Source organism: Lissotriton vulgaris, chromosome 5 (genome assembly GCF_964263255.1).
Source record: "Lissotriton vulgaris chromosome 5, aLisVul1.2, whole genome shotgun sequence".
Taxonomy (NCBI): Eukaryota; Metazoa; Chordata; class Amphibia; order Caudata; family Salamandridae; genus Lissotriton; species Lissotriton vulgaris.
In genome coordinates, this window is record NC_141693.1 from 459719127 (window position 1) to 459743147 (window position 24021).

The 24021-nt window shown below is 47.4% G+C and overlaps 1 protein-coding gene across 2 annotated transcripts in view; it reads right to left on the reverse strand.

The window, feature by feature from the left end:
• The window catches only part of VPS13D (vacuolar protein sorting 13 homolog D), a 2754556-nt gene that overhangs the window by 2212079 nt on the left and 518456 nt on the right, over positions 1-24021 (reverse strand). For both annotated transcript variants that reach the window (XM_086921894.1, XM_086921893.1), the window contains exon 18: positions 16189-16321. In XM_086921894.1, the coding sequence (XP_086778020.1) occupies positions 16189-16321 (133 nt within the window). The remainder of the gene's footprint in view (positions 1-16188; positions 16322-24021) is intronic.

Below are 24021 nucleotides of genomic sequence, written 5' to 3' on the forward strand. Positions count from 1 at the left end.
CGGAGTGCGAACCCCTCCTTCAAAGTTGATTGGCTCCCTCGAGCTAGAGCTGACGAGCTCGGATCTCGCACCCGCGCCTGAGAGGTACATACCTGAGAACACTTGGCAGCCTGCACAGCTAACCCCCGAAAAACCTACACTCTGCTGACGAGGAACAACAATTCCGAAACACCGGTGTCCAGAGTTGGTGCTGCAACCTTGCTACGACACACTTTCATCGCAATAGCGCACACGCTAACAAGAGACTGCATCTACCATGATGCTCCTGGGGCACACCTGCTGGTGGGTGAGTCGGAGTGCGAACCCCTCCTTCAAAGTTGATTGGCTCCCTCGAGCTAGAGCTGACGAGCTCGGATCTCGCACCCGCGCCTGAGAGGTACATACCTGAGAACACTTGGCAGCCTGCACAGCTAACCCCCGAAAAACCTACACTCTGCTGACGAGGAACAACAATTCCGAAACACCGGTGTCCAGAGTTGGTGCTGCAACCTTGCTACGACACACTTTCATCGCAATAGCGCACACGCTATCAAGAGACTGCATCTACCATGATGCTCCAGGGGCACACCTGCTGGTGGGTGAGTCGGAGTGCGAACCCCTCCTTCAAAGTTGATTGGCTCCCTCGAGCTAGAGCTGACGAGCTCGGATCTCGCACCCGCGCCTGAGAGGTACATACCTGAGAACACTTGGCAGCCTGCACAGCTAACCCCCGAAAAACCTACACTCTGCTGACGAGGAACAACAATTCCGAAACACCGGTGTCCAGAGTTGGTGCTGCAACCTTGCTACGACACACTTTCATCGCAATAGCGCACACGCTATCAAGAGACTGCATCTACCATGATGCTCCTGGGGCACACCTGCTGGTGGGTGAGTCGGAGTGCGAACCCCTCCTTCAACGGTGTCAACCATGTAGACCGGCTCCACGGGGTCAACAGGCCCCATCGGCGTCGAACCCGGCGTCGGGCGACGCCGGTCCGACTCCGCGTCCGGATTCGGTGAGGGTATGGGGACGGCGCCGCCCGGAGCCGGCGCCGGAGCCGCCCGAAGCCGGCACCGAGGAACCGGCGTCGCGCGGGGGCGGCGTCGGGGGTAACCCCGATGGAAGCAGCGCCGGATTGGATGGACGTCCATCCGGCGCCGATCCCGAAGGCCCTAGCGGCGCCGGGGTCGGCGCCGCCGGCGGCGCCGGTGTCGGAGCATCCGACGGCGTCGAGGTAGGGTCAGCTGAACCGCTAGGGCCTCCGGACGGGTTCACTGGGCCCGTAGGCGCCGTGGAACCCGCCGGAGAAGAGAGGGCCCTCATGGCCATGAGGAACGCCTCTATCTCCTCAGGCGTCGCGCCTTGCCCAGGGACCTGAGGGTATGGGGCAGGCCGCGCCGGAGACTCTCGCGGAGCCGCGGGGTTGGGGTCACCCGAACCCCCGGCCGCATCGCGCGAGCGTCGGGGGGAGTCGGGGGTACGATGACGACGCCCCGACTTCTTGTGTCTCTTACCTGACGAACCCGACGAGTGATGTCGACTTCCGGAGCGTCCGGCGCGGCTCCGCGACCGCTCCCTCGAACGCTCCCTGGACCTCCGGCCGGACCGAGACCGCTCTCGACGCGGGGCCGACACCCGGAGCTCGAGCAGCTTGCGGGACCGCTCCCGCCTAGCTTTGCCAGTCAGAGCCCGGCAATCGACGCAGGCGTCGACATCGTGGTCGGGGCCCAGGCACCGGAGACAGAGACGGTGATGGTCCGTGACCGACATCGTGCGGTCACACCCGTCACAATGCTTGAAACCGGGCATCCTTACCAGGCACAAAGATAGAAAATACAATTATAACTTGGTCAAAAGACCGGGTACCGCTCTTCAGATCTGCGTCCACTGGCGCGGAAAAAAGAAGAACTGACGTCAGCGCGCGGAGGCGGCGTCTATATACTCCAGCGACGTCATCACGGCGCACGACGCCAACGACGGACGCGGAGCCGCAGGAGACGCCTGCAGACGACGCCTACCGACGCGCAAGGGTACTGCTACGCAAAAGTTTCCGGATCCAAACTGACGCCTGGGGATATTCTAAGGTAAGGAATCTAACACTAACGTGTTTCTTTCAGATTTATATTTACCCATCCCATTATTTACTTTGTCTAACTTTTTCTCATGATTCTATCTAGCCAGAGTTAGATTTCCTAACATGCAATGCCCACTATTCTCTTTTCTCTTCTTTACACTTTGTCTTTTATTTCATTTCTCCTATTTCCTACCTTTCCTTTATTATATGCAAGTTTTTCTTCCTCATATTATACTATATATGTTAAATACCTAGACTTTTATGGGTCTACTAAAATGTTTTATACTTTTATGAATGTATATACCTTCAATCTCTCACTAAAGAATGACGACAAAAAAAACCTTGACTTATAAATGTAAAAATAATAAAAATTATATTTTTTGACTCTTTCTCTTTTCTGGTCATACACTGTTTCTGTATTAGCCTAGATCCACTTTTTATCTATTTCCTAAATGTTTTTTTTCACACACTGAAGAAGATACTAGACACAACTGATAGGTACCTAGCTCACAGGGGTACGTAGCATCTAGTTTTCTGCTGGTGTGAGAAGTAATTGTAAAAAATATAGTAGAAGCAATCATAATGTGGTTGGCCATAGTAATAGCAATTAGCCTCCCCCTCATAATAAAGATGGCAATGATTAGCTAATTGGGGGGGCTGTCATCCTTTTTGGCTTGGTCCTCTTGATCTGTTCTGATATCCCCTTCGTCCATAACTTGGAATTTGACCAGCAGTTGTGTTGAACTGCAAGTTGCTTCAAATTGACCCTCATCCTCCCCTTCAGTGTCTAGGAGGCTTAGTGGGTTTCACCTTTGTTGGTGAGGTGTGCTCTGGGTGCAGCATTATGATGAGGTCTACTGACTGAACTAATACGCAAATAAATTTTGAGGGAAGCCTGACCCACTAAAGTATCTTTCTCGAAGTCTGGGCAATACAAAAAATGTTATCAACAGAATGGATTGATCTGAAAAAAGGCAGCCTTACAAATATCAGTGATGGGAACCTTAATCAAAGCAGCATTCACAGCTTTCCATCTTGTGGAGTGAGCCCTCAGCTTGCCAGACAAGGGACTATTAGCTTTTTAATAGCAGTCAAAGATACAAGAAAATATACTCCTGAATTGGTCTATTTGAAAGAAGTCAGGACTGTTCACCCAGCACCTTAATTGACATATACCTGTTTGATCTTATGTATTTTGCTTTTTCCAAATAATAATGTATCCCTCAACATCAAGTGTATGCAAAGATTTCTCTGCCCGGGATTCTGGATTTTGAAAAATGTAGGCAAATAAATGGTCTGCTTAATGTGAAAACCAGAAACAAACTTTCCCAGAAAAGGAGGGTGAGTTTTTCATATGAATCTGTTATGATGTAACACGGTGTATGGTTCATTGGTACATGGAGCTTAAAACTCACCCACTGGGGGGGGGGGGGGTTTCGCATGGCCGGGCAAGATGGCCGAACAGACGTAGACTGTTTTGGCTCCCGGTCCACATGCTGCTCCAGGGGTGATTTTGAGCCAATTTGGTGACCTGCGGACAGCACAAACGGTGTGTGGCGCCATCGGAGGATGCCCTGAGCAGGAGGGAGTGAATCCCGCAGCGGTACAGTGTGGGGAGCAGCCGGTTGAGTCTCGCGTCCCACGTGGAGCGCGCCGCTTTCCGAAGCCAAGATGGCGGTGTGGGTCCTGACATTGCGGGACCCCGAGCAGTCTCTGTACTACCGGTTTTGTGGTGAGCGCCTGCCCATCCTCTGCAGGCCCGATCGCGAGGTGAGCGGTACCCGGGGACCCCTGGTGCATTTGGACGCACCTTTTCTGCTGGATTGGGCGCCGAGCCACACGCGTGCCTGACCCTAATATGGCGGCCGCGGCGTGCTAAAAGAAGACGTTAGCGCTCAATCGCGTTCAGGCCCGCGAATGCACCCAGCATATCATCTCTGTTGGCAGGACCTGTTATAGCCTGGGGGAAGCAGTTTCGGGGTCGCTCCAGAGTGCGGCCGTTCAATGCTTCGTGCCTCGATCTCCTGTGCTACTGGCCTCCATTGATCCCTCCCACAGCTAGGACCTTGTTCCTCGTGTGCAGTGCTTAGCTGTCTGCCTGAGTGGTGGGTCTCCGGCCTACATCTATTGAGAATTTGCCACGTGGGGACCAACACCTGCCTTCCTTTCACCTCTTCTAGTGCTGCATCTCCCTGGCTTGAAGGACGGAGTCCATGCCTACGCTTCCCTGCCTGCTGGCCCAATTTCTAGGCGACGAAGGTGACGGGCCCCAGATACGGGCGTTTTGATTCATTGCATACTACAAGTGGGGTCGTCGTGGCCTGTACATAAGGGAGTTTGGCGGCCATGGCCTTACCTATGACCTGCAAGCTGCATCAGAACGCCATGTGAACCAGCGCGAAGGTACTGGCAGAGCACTCGCCTTTCCTGGTTCCCTGTGACGGTGATGCTGTCCCACGGCCTCGGGGCTTGACGGTCTACGCTGCTGAGGGTGGTCTCTCAGCGGACTTTTTGAAGCACCTCTCTCTTGAGTGAGGCTGAATCTGTGCCCGCCAGTTCAAGCTGTTCTCTCCTTTGTAGGGTGTCTCCCATCTTTTCCCATACCAAGGCCTGTTGGAGGGTCCCACCCTATGCCGCCAAAGAAGACAACGGCCAAGACTCCAATTAAGGTCTCAGATTTTTTCTCGACCATTGAAAAGCGATCGTCGCTCAGGGGTACTGCAGGCACCGCGACGATGGCCCTCACAAAGTCAGAGCTCCTGCTTATGTTCTAGGACTTCAAAACAGACCTCCGCAAGGATATTGGCCAAGACATCAAGTCCTCCATTGACCGGCTGCGTTCCGACCTGATGGATCGTCTATCTTCCTTACAGCAAGATGTCGACTCTGTAGGAACTAGAGTCCTTGACCTTGAAGCGCCTCACCAGGAACATGAACTCTCTACCGAACTACGTGAAGATGTGCGGTCGCTTAAAGAGCAACTCCTTCAGTAGCAACTTAAGGCAGAGGACCTCGAGAATAGGTCTCGGTCGGATAATCTACACATTCGGGACCTAGAGGAAGGCGCCAAGGGACCAGATCTAGAAGCATTCGTGGTAGGTCTCTTCTCCGAGATTCTGTCCCCACAATTTCCCAAGCTAAAATTGGACAGCGTACACCGAGTGGGGTCATTGCAGCAAGGAGAGAAGAAATGGCCGCGAGATATCCTGGCTAAATTCCACTCCTATAAGACTAAGGAAGCGGTTTTACAGGCAGCACGGTCCAAGGATTCCATCACCTTTCAAAACTATTCCTGTAGTATCTACCAGGATGTTGCACCTTCAACACTGGCCCGGAGGCAGTCTCTCAGACCCATCACCACTAAACTCTGAGATGTAAAAATCAGGTACCGGTGGACTTATCCTTTCAGGCTGAGCTTCGACTTTCAGAGTAAACTGCACCATGTCACCGACCTTCAGGAAGGACTGAACGTACTAGGCATTGCCCCGTCCGAAGAGGTCCCGGTGCCAGACAAAAATGGAGGTGCCATGGGGGGCCCTTCTGCATCCTCAGCTTGGTCGCGGAGGGCAAGACGTTGATCGATCCCAGCTAACTTTCTAGGTGGCCCTTCCACCCCGAAGCTGATCCGCACTGTTGATCGCTGTATTTGGTTCCTTCTGATGTGCTGTGGTAGGGGCCTGCGTCTACCGGGTGAGCGGGATTGCCTCTTCCCTGAGCCCTGCTGCGGTCCCTGCCTCTGCGATGCTGGAAACTTCTCATCAGGGGGGGAGTATCCCCCCTCCGGCAGACTGTATATGTAAGAATGAGGCTGCTTCTTTCGTCTTGACTTATTGGGCTGTTTTCTGAGAATCCCTGTACCTAGATCTTAGTCTATGATTTGTACTTTTAATACTGTCCATGTTACATGTTGGGCATAATTCCCTGTTGTTCTTCCTTGGACGTGGGCCGGGCCTAGCCTCCGGCTACCATTATGCCTATCTTGGCCTTTAGTGTTGCCTTACTATGCTTCTGATACGACTACCCGTTGGAGCGGGTGTGCACCGGGTCCTCGGACCCATAGTCCCTCATGATCTCCGAGGGGCCGATCCGACCCCATGAAGAGATCGAGAACTTTGTTCGCTATTGTTATTTGTATTTCTTTGTTCTTGTTTTATTAGGGTTTTTTTGGGTGGGTTGTGGTGGCGGCTTTTTAACAACTGCTTATTTGAGACATGTGATGTTGGGGGTGGACACTCTGGGGGGGCTTCGGGGCGTTTGGGGGAGGGGTGGCGGCGGCTTTTTAACTACTGTCTCTGCGGGGATCGTGATGCTAGGAGAGGATGTTGTCAGCAGCTTAGGGTCTCACCTTTTTACAACTGATCAGGTTCGAGAGGTGCTACGATGGATCCCTTTGGACATAGAGGGATGGTTGTTTACTTCCCCGTGATATGATGCCAATAACCATAGCAACTTGGAACGAAAAAGGGCTTAACTCCCCGCAGAAACGTCTCAAAGTCTGGAAATACATTATAGATCATCATTTAGATGTAGTGGCGTTACAAGAGACTCATTTAGCTAGAACTGAAGATTCACGCCTTAAACATAAGCAATTCCTGCTCATTTACAGATCCTCGGCTCTCACGAAACACGGGGGGTAGCCATACTTTTCCGCGCTGCTATTCAATTTCAATCCTTGGGGATCCAAAGCGATCGAGACGGCCGTTGGATCATGTTTAAGGGTCGCTTAAGGGGGACAATTTGTTCCTTTGTAGTTGTATATGCTCACAACACAGGCCAGACGACTTTCTTACACACACTCTTGGGGAAACTAACTGACTTTGCAGAAGGCCCACTAATTCTAATGGGGATTTTAATTTAATCTGGCAGAAAGACCTTGACAGTACGAATTCGCAGATGCGGGCTCCTTTTCCGAGGAGACACAACAACACATACGGGAACTAGGCCTTTCAGATTCAGGGCGCACCTTTTTTCCACTGACACGTGACTATACGTTCTTTTCTCACGTCCACCATACATACTCCCGGCTGGATTATGTCCTCATAAGTCAGTCGTTACAGGGCGACTTACAGGACGCTAAGATTTTTCCCATGTCGGTTTCCGACCACAGCTTGTATTCGGTCTGTCTTCAATGGCGGGGGAACGCCCCGGCTGTGCCCAAATGGCACTTTCCCCTCTCCCTCGCTGCCGATAAGTAATCCTGTACCAAATTAAGAGCCGCTATCACTGACTTTTTTAAGATCAATCCCCCGGAGGACTCCTCATAGTTCTCTACCTGGGACGCTCTAAAGGCTGTCCTCCGGGGCGAATGCATCGCCCTCAATGCTGCCCTGAACAAATAGCGCGCACCCAAGCGTGAATCACTTGAGACTCGACTGTCCTCTCTTGAAAATACCCATAAAGCTAAGCCTACAAGACAAACACAACGTCAACTCACAGCCCTCAGAGGTAAATTACGGGCCATATATTCTAATCCAGCTATCACGCTGAATTAGAGGGATCCACAACGCCCGCCTTCGTAACACCACCAAGGGGCTCAAAAATACCGGACTGCAACAACTTGTAGCCGCACACTGCCATTGTCCCATTGTTCTTGACAAGACTTGGCTGCGACGCCATCGCGCAAAGGGCGCTGAATCCCCTCCTAGATCGATTATTAGACGGTCTCTCAAAACCCACTATCGAGACATAAGGCCAAAATTCCGAAAGGCCTCTCTAAAATTACTCAGGCAAAAGTTATTATGTTAGTCCTGAAGATGATCCCAGTCATTAACTGGAGATAGGGATCGAAACGTCACGTTGACTGTTTAAACAATACTGTACTTGTGAATTGTGTGAGTTTTGCTCCCCTTGAGTCATTGTGCTCCATCGTCTAGCACATATTTCGTTCACCCAGGTGTAGGTTAGATTCCCCATGTTAGACTAATGTTCTGATTTGTTACCTTTGCCTCAAATTATAAAGCGCTCTGATATCCTTCGGGATCAAGTTTGCACTATATAAAACTTTATAAATAAATAAATAAATAAACTGTTGTTGCAGTAGTTGTTGGTTTGAGCTTACACAAGATTGCATTGTATTGTAAGCCACCTCTCTCTCCACTCTGTTTGCCTGTTATTTTTTCCCCTGCACTGTCTTCTTGTCACTTGGTACAGGCTTGTGCCCAGTTGTTTGATTCTTTTCGTGCCCCACATTATTTGTCAACCTTTATTTAATCCTGGCAATAAATATTCCTCTGTCCGGCTGGACATTGGACAAAAAAGCAACATAGACCTTATTTAAGTCTATGTTTATTACTTCTATTGTTATTGAAAAAGTTTAGGACCCCTGTTCTTTTCAAACATTAAATTACACGAGGTCTTCAACTAACTACACGGGTTCCCTTGTTGCTGATACTGATATATTCTAACAGGGCAGAATTCACCCTTCTTAAATTACGACACCTCTCCTACACTCAAGGCAACAAAGTCGGCAGGCACCTTGCCCGACAATTGAGGGACAAACGAGAGAAGGAGTACATTGGTGGTATAATGGACTCATCGGGGTTGGTAACACATAATGATGAAGATAAGGCAAGCATCTTTGGGTCTTTCTATCGGGACCTCTACTCCGGGGACTCCTTGGATGGGGCTGCGCAGCAGAAGTACCTCCAGACATTGCCTTTGCCCCAGGGATCTGAAGCGTGGAACGCTCTCCTCACTGCCCCCATCATTATTGAAGATGTCACTCTAGCTATGAAGGCCCTGAAACCTAATAAAGCCCCAGGGTCTGATGGCTACACTGCTCTTTTTTATAAGACATTTGCCCTCGACCTCTCTCCTTACCTTGTAGCTCTGTTTAATAAGATGGCGGAAGAGGGCATGACCTCTGGTACTATGTCCGAAGCCGTGATCTCAGTCATTCCTAAACCGGGGAAGGACACGCAATATTGCGCCTCTTACAGGCCCATCGCCCTATTAAACCTGGACGCTAAATTATACTCCTCAATCATCGCCAGAAGACTAAATGATCTCATGCCCATCCTTATCCACCCAGACCAGTCAGGCTTTATTAAGGGCCGACAAATGCATGATAACACCTCCAGAATTGTACATCTCTTAGAGAAGGCCAATAGGCGCCATATCCCGGCGATTCTGGAAGGTCTAGATGCCGAGAAGGCCTTCGATAGGGTGGACTGGTCCTTCTTCTTCCGCACACTCGCAGCGTTTGGCTTTGCTCCCAAATTTCTTAACATGATAAGAGCTAACACTCGTCTCCCCAATTCTAGGGTGGTAGTCAACGGGGTACGCTCCCCCACCTTTCCGCACTCAAGAGGTACTCGGCAGGAGGGTCCCCTCTCTCCCTTACTTTTTGCCCTCAGCATTGAACCCCTGTCCCTTGCGATCCGGACTAATCCTGGTATTAAGGGGATACCATTTACTGGGGAACCCCATAAAATATCCCTCTTTGCGGATGATGAGCTTATGTCCCTGTCGGAGCCTGAAACTTCCTTACCATCTTTGCAGTTCGAACTCGAGCGCTACGAGTTAGTCTCAGGGTTTAAAATTAATTCTAGTAAGTCTTTTATACTCAATCTTACCCTTGCACCTGAGGCGGTCCTCAGACTCTGCACCCTCACCCCGCTGGCTTGGGCTTCCTCGACCATTCAATACTTAGGGGTCAATCTGACGCAGAATATTCAAGGGCTCTATGCAGCTAACTTCCCTCCTCTTCTTGCACGCATTCAAGTAGAGCTCACAAAATGGAAGCCGCTGTTCCTATCGTGGCTGGGTCGCATCCATGTGGTGAAAATGACTCTTCTGCCCAGGCTTCTTTTTCTATTTCAGGCATTACCTATTGAGCAGGATCACGATTTCTTTCGCAAAATGAAAGCCATGATCCTACGCTTTGTCTGGCAGGGTGGACGGGCACGCTTCTCTTATTTTCTGCTCCGCCGTTCCCGTGCTGAAGGGGAAGTTGGCTTGCCAGACGTCCACCTATATTATAAGGCAGCCCAGCTGCGAGTTCTGGTAGAATGGTCACAGAAAGAATCCGAGAAACACTGGCTGCATATGGACCGTTTTAGAAAAGGGGGTGGTGATGAACAGAGTGTCTGAGTTAAACAGACCACTCTTACCCAGTCCAAAGATCAGGGCTTGATCCATCACCGTTATTTATCTCACTGCCCCATCCCAGCTCAGAACCTGGCTATATGCAAATCAGTCTGTCCCTGGCCCAGTGCATCATGGGAACAGGGCAGACTAAACTACCAAGCCAATTCTTCACCAGAAAGGAGACAAGCTACCGGGGACCGGTTTCTGGCATTTCAGCCTTCTTCGGCCCGGCTTGCTTGAATCCTGATGGAGCAGTGAGAAAGGGACTCATGTCTGAGTATACCCTGCCACACCTATAGTGGCCAAAAACGATTTAGAAAAGGGGGTGGTGATGAACAGAGTGTCTGAGTTAAACAGACCACTCTTACCCAGTCCAAAGATCAGGGCTTGATCCATCACCGTTATTTATCTCACTGCCCCATCCCAGCTCAGAACCTGGCTATATGCAAATCAGTCTGTCCCTGGCCCAGTGCATCATGGGAACAGGGCAGACTAAACTACCAAGCCAATTCTTCACCAGAAAGGAGACAAGCTACCGGGGACCGGTTTCTGGCATTTCAGCCTTCTTCGGCCCGGCTTGCTTGAATCCTGATGGAGCAGTGAGAAAGGGACTCATGTCTGAGTATACCCTGCCACACCTATAGTGGCCAAAAACGATTTAGAAAAGGGGGTGGTGATGAACAGAGTGTCTGAGTTAAACAGACCACTCTTACCCAGTCCAAAGATCAGGGCTTGATCCATCACCGTTATTTATCTCACTGCCCCATCCCAGCTCAGAACCTGGCTATATGCAAATCAGTCTGTCCCTGGCCCAGTGCATCATGGGAACAGGGCAGACTAAACTACCAAGCCAATTCTTCACCAGAAAGGAGACAAGCTACCGGGGACCGGTTTCTGGCATTTCAGCCTTCTTCGGCCCGGCTTGCTTGAATCCTGATGGAGCAGTGAGAAAGGGACTCATGTCTGAGTATACCCTGCCACACCTATAGTGGCCAAAAACGATTTAGAAAAGGGGGTGGTGATGAACAGAGTGTCTGAGTTAAACAGACCACTCTTACCCAGTCCAAAGATCAGGGCTTGATCCATCACCGTTATTTATCTCACTGCCCCATCCCAGCTCAGAACCTGGCTATATGCAAATCAGTCTGTCCCTGGCCCAGTGCATCATGGGAACAGGGCAGACTAAACTACCAAGCCAATTCTTCACCAGAAAGGATATGGACCGTAGCATGACTGGTCGGACTATATGGGATTTTGTGTGGCGCCCCCGTAAAGACAGACCTCCGAATAAGTACCTCAGTACGCCTAAACGCACCACTCTTTCATCCAGCTTTCCCCCCGGCTCTACATGAGGGTCCTTTTGAGGCATGGAAGAAGGGAGGTTTTCAGGCTGTGATGCACTTATTCCACGACTGTGAGCCCCTCACCTTCGATGACTGCAAAAGAGAGTTTGACTTGGAGAACACGGAAAGATATCATTACACACAATTGATGCACTGGGCCCTTCATACCCAGGTTCGGGAGGCCGCTACTCGACCCCTTAAAAATGTGAAGCCTTCCTCTCTAAAACGTTTACTATGAAAGGGGTAATTTCATTTATCTATAGCTTCTTGCTTAAGACTGCTCTCTCCCCACGGCCCAGATATATGACCATGTGGGAAGACATGATCCAGCGTCCAATTTCCGATGGGGAATGGGCTCACCTCTGGAGCGATATTGCTCGATTCAATCACTCCACAGACCTCAGGGGAAACACATCTCAAAACCATGATGGATTGGTACTTACATCCCTCCAAGCTTAGGCAGATCTTCCACACTTCTTCGGATAGATGCTGGAGGGGGTGCGGGCTCCTGGGAGACTTCATACATATATGGTGGGATTGCCCGACTATTCGCCCTTTTGGGGAAGAAATTTTAGCTAATATGAAAGATATGCTAGGCTATCCCATCCCCACCACTATAGCGGGGGTTCTCTTAGGGCTGCGTGACCCTTCCCTTAAACACCAAACCCAAGCTGATAAAATGATCATGTGGCTCTGCATTCGCGCGGCCAAAGTTACTCTGGCAACCGCCTGGAAGAAGAGGGAGGCTTCGGCTATCTCCCTTTGGCATTCTCGCCTTTGGAGATTACTACGCTTAGAGCGTATGGCTGACATCTTCAGAAACGATTATAAGACTTTTGGATTCAAATGGGGTCCCCTGGTTGCTTTCCTTTCTCAGGGCGTCCCATCCGCAGTTTGTCCCTCTACAATCAGAGCCCTCCATCTCTTTCAATTTTGGTTACTGTGCTAGCGCTATCCGCTCTCATGAATGTCTGCCTGCTTATTGCTGGGTGGGGGGTGGGTAGGGGTGGGGGTGGTTTTGTTCTCTTAGTTGTTAAGTTGTTGCATGCCCCGCGTTGGGACAAGCTGAGTTTCTTTCCCTTGCAGCACTTCACATGTATATTCTGGAGATGGTACTGTCATAGGGATTTGCTGAATCGCATGCTGTTTTGCCTGACTGCTTAGCAATGTTGCATGATTTTTTTATCTCCTTGCTTTGTTGCGACAGTAGGAAGCGCTCCGGTTGTCTAGCAGCTGTAACTCTCATTTAGCTATCTAAATCTGATGAGGAGCTCACTTCCTTTGTTTGCTGCACTCACTCCATGTACTGATTTTTGTTGAGACTTGTTGTTCCCTTGCATTGGATAATGGGACGACGCATTTGGTGCTTGAGGAATGTACACTCCCAAAATGTCTAATAAACATATCTTTGACAAAACTCACTCACCCTCCTGGCAAATGAAATTGATGCTAATAATGCAAACTTCCACAAAAAGGTGCTGTAAATCAGCCTTATGCATAGGATTAGACAGAGAACCCAATCCCTATAGAGAGGACCACATTCCATTTCCAGGAGGGGGAAGGTCTTTTAACTAGTGAAAACAAAATTCCATTCCAGGATATCCTAATTTACTGGAATGGAGAAGGATCTCTGCAAAGGAGACTTAGGTTAAGCAGTGATGCCAGCTAAATGCACTCTGATGGAGGAGACCTCTAAACCAGCCTCTGACAAATAAAAATAAGGTAGTACAGAATCTTCTTGCTGGATCTCGGGCCCGCCTGCTTGCTGCTACACGATAAGCAGAACCTGAATGCATATTAGGACCTTGTGGAAAGACACTGCTTTTCTCAGAATAGGCATGCAAATATCAAGGAGCTTCAAGAATTCATACTGAACAAATTCAGGAGTCTGGCCATGCAGTTTAGCAATGGAATGCGTGGTTAAAAGATGTCACCCAACATCCTAGATAAAAAGGTGGGCCCGAGCAGCAGTTTCTTGCACAGATGACAATACATCTGAAGAAGGTACACATGAAACAATCAGCGTGGCCAACCTTAGAGGGATGAGAATCACTTTTGCTTTGCCGAGGCTCAACTTTGTGATTACCCTGTGGAGAAGTGGGATCGGAGGGAAACAACAGAAAATCCTCTTTACCATCTGAAAGAAAGTTCATTCCCCACAGTCTGATGTTCCATGAACCCAGAGGCGTAAGCAATGAGTGTGTGTATTATTTGGTTGCAAAAAAGTCTACTTCTGTGTGTCTCCAATAGGAAATGCTGTTTGTCATTTAAAACCCATTCATGCTGTTCTGTGAACTGGTGACTTAGTTCACCTGTATTTGTGTTTTGCAACCCTGGAAGGAAGTGGACAGTCTCTTGCCAATATTCATTGCGGATATGTCTGAGCTTCCTGCGAGAGGCCTATAGACTTTGTACCCCCTTGGTTGTTCATAGTACTTGGTTAAAATATTGTCCTCCTGAAGCAGAAAATGGTCTGTCTTGAGCATCAATAGGGAAGCTTTCAGCGCCAGGTGTACAGCCCTCAACTCCAGCATGTTGATAAGACACCACTTTTTCAGATGTGACAAAAGTCTCTGAGTAATTATCTTGTCCATGTGCGGTCCCCAGCCATTCCACAGAGGCATTTGTTAATAATGTTCGTGAATGCAGTAGAGGAGGAGGGGTCCCCAAATGGTAGGGCCCTCCTCTTGCACCACCCCCGCAAGGTCTGTAGTGCATGTGACAACAGCTGTACTTTGTCATCCCAGTTTCCCGACTTCAGGCAACACTGATCATTTAAACATTCTTGCCAGGGCCTCATATGTAACCGTTCCCAATGTCATTGAGCCTCAAAGTAAAGACATCTGATGGACTGAAAGAAACTGAAGCAGTTGAAGGCACTTATGCCGTATTGAACGCACCCTCTTCTGAGAAAGAAACACTTTTTCACTTTCCATGTCTAAAATGACACCTAAGTATGGCGTTCTTTGTGCAGGTATTTACAACAATTGTTTTTGCATTCAATTACAAATTTAACTTAAAAAGGGTCGGTACAGCACTAGCTTGCTTTCAGACCCTGAAAAGTTGTTCCCGGGAGCACAAGCGAGTCCCCTAAGGAGCACCCCAGTACATGGAATCATACTTCCAACACTGGAATCGGTGTTGGGGTATGTTTCCAACATGTTTGAAACAAAGGATGGTGCAGTCCCTATATAGTTAAGACATTTTGTAATGACTGATGTCCGCTATATGTTTAAGAATGGCTGATCTCACTTACAAAGGCTGGAGAATCGACTCCGGGGTTTGTAGGGGTGTCCTGCTCATGCAGAGGTAACCTTACACTTAAAACCAAGCACCCTACCCTCAGTACTGAAGAGCCTGCCACAGGGGTGACTTATACGTTTTAAGTGCAGTGACCTCAGATATAAGGAAACTTATATCTGAAAAGTATATCTGACGTGAGAGGTGCAAGCACCAACTCACTCATACTGCAATGGCAGGCCTGTAGTCACAGTTTATGTGGACTCCCATGAGTGGCATATTACATGTTGCAGCCCATGGGAGACCACTGGTGTACCTATGCCTTGGGTCCCTCAGTACCATATACTAGGGACTTACATGGGGACACCAGTAGCCAATTGTGGAGGTACCAAAGTACTTACCATGTCAATTTAGGGGAGAAAGCACGGTTGCTGGGGTCCTAATCAGCAGGATCCCAGCAGACTAGGTCAAAAACACACTGACACCAGGCAAAAAGTGGGAGTAACCATGCTAGAATGATCCTAGCTTCCTACAGGTGTGTTGAACCAAACATACCGTTTTTGTTATGTTTTGTCTAATTGGTAAAAAAATATATATAATAATAACAGCAAACACTGCCTTTCTTTGGCATGTATTCTAGTTTTTGTTTGAGTGTAAAACATGGAAAAAATTATGTTCTGGGGTCTCGCACATGTGGAGAGATATTCTACCTTTTATTCCGTTTAAGGACATCAGAGAGAGTTTGATGCACTTTCATATCACTAGTTGAAGTTTGGGCCTTTTCAAACGGTGACTGTACAGTACTAAAGTGGCAATAGAGGAATTGGTTACAGCCGTGTAAGCATGCTAATGGTGTGTGCAGCAATTTTACAGTTAGAGTAACACTGACAGCTTGATAATAGGGGCATATGAATTTATAAAAGCTTTATTGCTGAAGAAAAACATACAGAAGCACAGATGGCAAAAGAAGAGGATGGCTATTTTTCAAAAGTGATACATTTGTCTCCAGGAACTTACATCTTGTTTTCAAGAGACCCATACCATAAGAAGGTTGCAAAATAAAACAGGAAAACATACCACCCACCCCCCCTCGGAGCCTTCTATGGACATTTACCTTAAGCACCCTTCTATGGGCACTTTTTAGAACCACTATCTGGTGGCTCCACATTCTTCAAGGGGATAATAATCATAGGAAACGCATTTGCAATACCTCCATAGGAATCCCAGTATTTTCAGTCTTTGGATAAATAGCACTCGAAAGTGGTCATAAAGTGGCACTTAATCTACATTAAAAACATGAATAAAATAAGCTTGGCCTAAAGACATTTTAAGAGCTACGCAGTAATAGTCAATAAAGCAAATTGGGGCACCAACCCAAAAATTAAATACTCAAAATAGTACACAAGAAACTGTGACACTAAATACAAAATTATTGTAAGGATACACAAATAATTATCTACCTTGAGAATTGGTGAGTAGTATTCTCCCCAAATCGACTACCACCAACACTGGGTTCTGGAATTTGAAATCATCAGGAAAGATAACCTGGGGAGCTGAGATATCAAGACTTACAGTCCAACGTTTACTGTTTTCCTGGAACACAAGCAAAGGAAGACATTTAGCAACATTTTAACACTGGAATAAAATGTTTATTTGTAGTCCTGGTTTTGCATCGTAGGAATCTTCAGTGAAGTCCTAAATCTTAGAATAACTTCCTACCCGGTGTCAGGACACTTCATATCAATATAAATGTCCATATACCAACAAAGAGGGTGAAGATTCCAACATGTCCAGCTGTTAGGATGCATGCTCACAGGCCCTATGACAGGCCCGATTTTCCAACCGTATACGGGTTGTTGAACCATAAAGCCTTCTCAAAGCTACAATGCAGCACAAAGACCATCAATTGCTGTCCACATGTCTAAGTTACGAGGAAAAGTGCAGCCAGATAGGTTTACCCTATAAGAGTTAAACAAGCATTAGCAAAGCCAATAGGGGTCGCCTACGCAAGCTCTTTTGGCTTTATGAATGTGTTTTAGCCAAATTGAATAGTATCCATTGTCAAGTACTATATGCCACTCCAGAGAAGTCTGCAAAACGGCCTAAGCCATTTATTAAGTCGTCCTTTGGCACAATTAAGATCGATGTAGATTTTGTATTTATTTCTTGCCTTTTCCGTGTTCAACTGAATTTAAGCCTCGTGGGTTCTACTAATACATTTATTTTTCACACACTATGTAATCAGTCAAGTGAACAACACCCCAGTAGACGCAGGCCAAAGCGTGCACTGTTATCAGTGGTGTAAATATCAGGGCAAATAAAACGGCTTTGCCACAAACGGTCCTCACCTCCCACCCCATCCTCTGGCGCAGGTCTCGCTCTGACATATGCTCATGCACTTAATCACTTTCTAAAAGACAGGGCGGTGCTGAAGGAACAGCTAGGCGAACAAAGCGGGCATGGACAGGGAGACAGATATGGGTGAGGGAGTAGGTGGGGCGGGAGAGAGCCATGGGGGCAGAATGCACGCTCACAATCGCTAGAACAAGCATTTCCAATGCAATAGGTCTCGCATTTCCGAGAGTTTGAGCTATTGCTTTTGTAAACGACAATCGCTTTAATTTATGTGCTGTTTTTAAAACAGATAAATAAATGGCATTGTCATTTACAATGCCAATAGCTTAAACTCTCGCAATTGAGAGAACTATTGCATTGCACATACAGCCCTCCCAGGCTTTGTGTACACTTGTGACATGCATGCTAGCAACATGCAAGGTATTAGGGAATGTGGAATAAGTGGATAACACAATAATCGATTGCGAACTACTTCAGTTACTCTCTATGGATATATTTGATTCCCCCCTCTCAATAGCTAGTCACCAACTGTTTGGCTGCAAGTAATTGTTTGCAATCACGTGTAAAACATCAACACACTCGTACTCGCTCTAAGCAAATTTAAACAATTTAAACGCAAGCTAAAGCTTATTTACATGCAGGTGATGTAGCTAGGATCAACATTTCTGGGGTGTCCTCGACCTTCCAACCGTCACGTGGAACCCAGACCTCGAAAGATTTATAAAGTAATCGCATTTCTTTTTTTAAAAAAACATACATACCAGAGGGGAAAACGCATTTTTGCAAAAGAACTTAAAACACATACTGAAAACGATTACCACAAGTCCAAATGCGTGTATGTGTAGAGTGTTGTAGTGCCTCCACGGTGTCAGAAACTCATTTGAAATACTTTTCACCTCATTACCCTGAGACATCATGTCTCACACATTGGAGATTAGTCGCACTCTCTGCCAGACTCATTTGACTTTTCGCAACAAGGTTCATACCTTGCATCCACATGTTTTCTAGCACGAGCCCTTGGCAGGAAGCCAAAGAATTGCAAACATATAAACTGCTGGCCACATACATACATCAGCGATCAGCAGTTGGAAGCACAGTCAAAACACTTTTCAGCCCTGCGATCGACCCAAAGGTGCTGCTCCCGTAACACAAGGGCTGCCACAGCTGTGCATAGAGGCCTTTTACTGGCGGAGGTTCCAGATCCCTGCTCTAGAGGATCATAGAGTAGTAGAGGGGATCTGTAGGCATTACCTTGACGTTAGAACTGGATCACAAAATAGATGAACAACACACCCCCCCCACATTCAAAGGAACTGACCCCGCTACCTCCAATACACAGGCTGGAGGAAGTGCGGGACACGTTCAAACCGGCTCTCTAAGAAGGATTCCCTGGTCACGTTCCCCAGGATGGACATCCTGCTTCTCTAGGCCCTTCAAACGCTCTTCAACTCCCTGCCATTCGGACATCATCCATACATGAGAAAAACGCTACTGCCTGGGACTGTAAAGGATGATCATCTGTCGGCCCCAGTGTACACATACCTGCCGCAAGCCAGAAGAACCTAAAGGAACAGCAGCGGCAGCGGGCGGAGTGGGCCGGGGCGTCGTAACTATTATATCAAAGCATAATTACATAGCTGCATTTGCAGTCCTATTACACTCTGGGCCCAAGTCATAAAGCTTATTTACATTTTCTGAGTGTTCTTTTTTGTACTCCCAGAGGTTTTGTGTTACAAGAGGCCCAAATTAAGAGTCACATTTAAAGTAAAAAAATAAAACATCATACACTTTTTAGAATTAAAACAAAATAAGAGGAAAAATGCGCACGGAGTTTCCAAGATAGGTGAAATGTTAACAGACTAGTAAGCTCCTATTTTATAACTCAAGAGATATAAGAAAAATTAGAAATGCGTCTGGGAAAAATTGTGCTCGCAGTCAAATTTCATTAGATACCTCTTCAATACAGCATTTGATCTAATGGTCACCAGAAAGGCAGATTATGAAAAAACCAAAAAGGAAGGAAGATCACTTCAGAGTTTTCATCTCACGAAAACAGTCTGAAACGGTCTGTGAATCACTCCCTTTAGCGTTACAAGGAACACATTAAGCTTATGTCTTACATGACACAGTCCAGCTCTCTTTGTGATCTCGTATCTCGTTTATGTCCTTGAATCGACCTACTACTTGAATTACTGACTGCTACCATAAAAAACAAGTTTGTTTGACCCAAGCACCAAACCAGGGCTTGCACCAAGCTTGCTGACACACAGCTTGTTCTCACATAAACTAGGCCGAGCCAGTCTAGAAAACAGCCTTCATCTGCTAACAGAAGCACAAATCAGAAGGGAGGCTAGAAAGACCAAACCAAGAAATGCATAACTAAACCGATGAGCGTCCCACATCAGGTCAAGAATACATACTTGCCTCTCAACCTACTTTTCAGCATAACGAAAGAAAGCAAGTTATACCCTAAAGGTTTCGGTATAGGCGAACGTTCCCTCTCATTATCCCCCATTTCCTCACTAAGCCCCCTCCTCCCCGCCCAAAACATTTTATTTATTTATTTCAAAGATTTTATATAGCGCTACTGGACCCCAGAGTATCAGAGCGCTTTACAAGATAGGTTAACACATCAAGAAACAAATTAACATAGTGCAGTTTACTCACATAGGATAAGGCATTTCAATCAAACGAGAGAAGGAGGAAAGAGTGACTAAGAGGTCAATATCGGAGAAGAGGACAGTTGAATAATTAGATAGAGATGGGAAGGTAGAGAAGGAGAGAGAATATAGGAAATGGGAGTAAGAGGGGGTGAGTCGAGGAGTAGACAGAAAGAAAAGGACAGAATAATTTCAGTAACATTAAGTATCCCAATATTTGTTGAGAAGAAGCACCTTGAAGCTTTTTTGAAGAGAGGGTAGGAGGGATTGCAACGAAGATCTTTGGGGAGAGAGTTCCAAATCGAAGGGGCATTGCCTGAGAATGCACGTGATTGAGTCTTTTTACTTTTGAGTAGAGGGGGCATTAGGACAAGGGCGTTCGTGCTCCTCAAGGACCTGGAACACCCTGCTTTTTGTAATTTGTCAGAAAGGTACGAGGGGGTGTTTTGGTGAAGGGCTTTGTGAGTGATGCAGGCAATCTTGTAGGTGGCTCTTCCTTCTATTGGGAGCCAATTGAGGTTTTTGAGGAAAGGAGAGATGTGATCAAATCGTTTACAGTCAGAGATGAGCCTGGCCGGCAGGTTGAGAACAGATTTAATCGGGGCAAGGTAGACTTTGGGGGTCCAGAAAGGGTGGCTTTGCCATAGTCAATTCTTGAAAGGACAAGAGATTGTACAACGATTTTGAAGTCGTCAGCTGGAATGAAGGGTTTAATTTTTTTAAGGTGGTGTAGATTGAAGAGAGCACCTTTAGCCTCCTTTTTAACCCCTTTACTGCTAAGGCAATATTTTTGGGCTCATTTAGTTTCCATTGAAATCAATGAAAAGTCCATGACGAGTTACCCTTGTCATTAGCAGCCAAGAGGTTAATGTGAGTGTTGAGATTGAGATTCTGGTCGATGCTAATGCCAAGGGATTTGACAGAGCTGGAGGTGGAGAGAGCGCAGTTAAGTGCTTTGATATCTGTGATACAGTGCTGGATATGCAGAGAGTTGTTTTTGGGAGTGAAAAGGATGATTTCCGTTTATTTGGGATTAAGTTTGAGGTGGTTAAGATGGAACCAGGCTTGGACTTTATTTAGGGTATCGTTGAGGTGTAAGATGTCGTTGTGGGATTTGATCTTGCAATATAGTTGAGTATCATCGGCATAGAGGTGGTAACTGATTCTAGCTTGTTTGAGAATAAGGGTGAGGGGTTCCATGAGGAGGTTGAATAGGGTTGGGGATAGGATCGAACCTTGTGGGACATCAAGTGAGACAGGTTGAGGTTTGGAGAGGCAATCACTGAGCTTAATTTGTTGGGTTCTATTTTGGAGATATGAGGTGAACCACTTGAGTACATTGCTCTCTAAACCAAAGCGGTCTTTGAGAGTTTTAAAAAGGGTGGGATGGTGGACAGTATCAAAGGCTGCAGAGAGGTCAAGGAGGATTAGGAGGGAGGATTTGCCTTTGTTCAGCGATTGATGAATGTCATCCGTAATATTGAACACAGCAGTTTTGGTGCTGCATCCTTTTCTAAAACCAGATTGGAAAACGTCAAGGAGACGATATGGTTATCCAGTTAGACAGGACACATTTTTCAAGGGCTTTGGAGAGGAAGGGAAGGTTTGAGATAGGGCGCAAATTGTTTAAGTCATTAGGGTCAGCGGAGGTGTTTTTGAGGATAGGGGAGATTTGACCTAGTTGAAGGGAGGCAGGAACACAACCAGTGGCAAAGGAGGAGTTGATGATATTGGTCCATAAAGGAGCAATGATGTGTTTAAGTTCCTGAACCAATTGGGCGGGAAGAGGATCTTTGGTATGAGATGATGGTTTGAGTTTAGAGATGATGTGAAGGACAGCAGTTTCAGATATTGGACAAAATTTGTTCCAAGAAGCATTGCTTTTAGGTTGGGGTCAATATAAGTGGAGTCAGACTGGGGGAGAGCAAGGAGGGGTTGAGAAGGGTAATGAAACGGGGGAGAGGAGGACAAAAGTGCAATAGGAGTGTTCGGTAGGAGGTGTTGGCTGAGGGGAGATTGGAATGAGAGAGGGGTGGAAGAGAAGGATAGCTCAATCTTGTTGACTTTACTAGAAAAGAAGCTGACGATTTTTTCACACCTTTCAACAGTGGCTAACATTTTAGTAGGGCCAGAGGAAGTTTGTTTTTTTAACAATGTTAAAGAGTTCTCTGGGACGGTTTCTAGCCTGGTTAAGTTGAGCACGGAGGAAGGAGGCTTTTTCGTTGAAGATGTGCTTCTTGTATTTGGTCCTGGCGTTTCTAAGGAGTACCAAATTAGCAGAGGAGGGATGACTCCTCCAAGCACGTTCTGATTGTCTGAGGGCCCATCTTTCATGATTAAGGTCGGAATTGAACCAGGATTTGGGTGGGATGTTTTTTGTTGTTTTAGTTTGGTTGGGGTAATTTGGTCAAGGGCTTCACGGATAGAATTATTGTAATGATCATTTAGGTCAGTAGTGCTGTGAGAGAGAGGGGGGAGAAGTAAGCGAGTTTTAATTGAGGATTCCAAATCGCCAAGGGGAATAAGGTGAAGATTACGAGTATGTTTCATGGGTAAACTGCCGATTGGGGTAGGGCGAGTAGTGGAGATGTTCATGGTGAAGAGGATAAGGTGGTGATCAGACCAGTCCACGGGTATGATCTTGGAGAGGGAGGCCAGATCCTTGCTAGACATTATAGCATCAAGGGTGGCACCTTTAGATTGAGTTGGGGATTGGCAGAGTTGAGTCAGGTCAGTAATGTCCATAATGTCATTAAAGAGGATGACTGCAGGATCTTCGTTTTTATTCCAATGGATATTATAGTCGCTAAGGAAGAGATTCCTGGAATGAGAGTGCGATGCTTGAATAATGAGATCAGACATCTCCTCGGTAAAGGGGATAGAATTACCAGGGGGGTGGTAGATAGTATGTAGAGGAATAGTAGGGGAACGAGGAATAGTAAGATCAGCGCAGAGTATTCAAAGGTGGATGGGTCCTGGAGATGGACCAGCGTGATTTTGAGTTTGTCTCCTCCTATTTGATCGATTCTAGCTTTCTTATGGATGGAATATCCTGGAGGAATGAGCATGTTGAGGATAGATGTGGAGTGGGGGTTGAGCCATGTTTCAGTAAGGAATGCAATGTCATCACTGAGAATGGTTTCCGCGATCTCCGTAGCGTGGCAAGAGGCAGATCGTCAGTTAATCAACATACAACAGAGGGGTGACGAGTCGAGGTATTGGGTGGAGGGACAAGGGAGGATAGATGTTAGTTGTTGTGGGGGTCTGGGTGATGCAGGGTAAAGGGGGTACCTGCTAATTCCCAAGAGAACTGGGATGGTAGATTGAGTGATGGGGTGGCTCGTAGGAGAGGAAGGTGGGGGAGAGATGGGGGAGTTTGTAATCATGTTAATTACCAAGGTCGCTGGGCAGGAAGCATGATGAGGAGGGGAGATAATAGTAGCAGTGCAAGGGGTGAAGACATTAGTAAGTTCAACGGGTTCAGGTGGGGACAGGTAGCTCAGAGGGAGGGGTGGGCTAGGTAGAGTACTGGAGTTGGTAACAATAATAGGCGAGAAGTTTGGGGGGAAAATGAGAGGTGTTTTGAGATGAGACGCTGTGCAGTATTGTGAGGGAACCGTGGGGTGGGAGTGGTCCGGAGAGTGGATCCTAGCAAGGAGTGAGACGTCATTTCTGAGGGAGGAGAGTTCTAAAACAATGGACGAAAGGAGAAGTTCAACATTAAGGAGTGATTGGGTGACAAGTGAGGAGTGAAGGTGGTCATTTGTATTTGGGAATTGAGAAGAGTTAGAATTATCCAGGAGAGGGAGATTAGTGAGAGGAAGGGGGGGGGAACCTGGTGGAGGAGGAAAAGGGAGTTATAAAGTGGGGGAGGGTTACAAGAAGGGGAGAGAGAAGAGGGGAAACTCGGGTTCTTATTGAGGAGAGGGGGGAACGGAGGAGGTTGGGGTGGTTAAGGCATTGGGTTTGGAAAGATTGTTTGGGACATGAGGAGGAGGGACAGTGTAGGGTGGTATGATTGGTATGCTGGGGATCGCGGGAGTGATCAAGGGAATGTGAGGAGGAGTTCTCTGAAGAGGCAACGGGTGAGCTGTTGGGGGGGTGTGTGTGGGGGGGTAAGCGAGGAGGGATAGGATTTAATGCAACTGGGGGTGGAGTGGTACGGGAGCCAGAAGGAGAGGGGTGAATAGAAGAAAGTATATTATTGGGAGGAGGGGATAGAGGAGGGTAGGTAAGAGAGGCCGGAGAAGTAGAGGAAGAGTCGTAAAATGTAAGGGA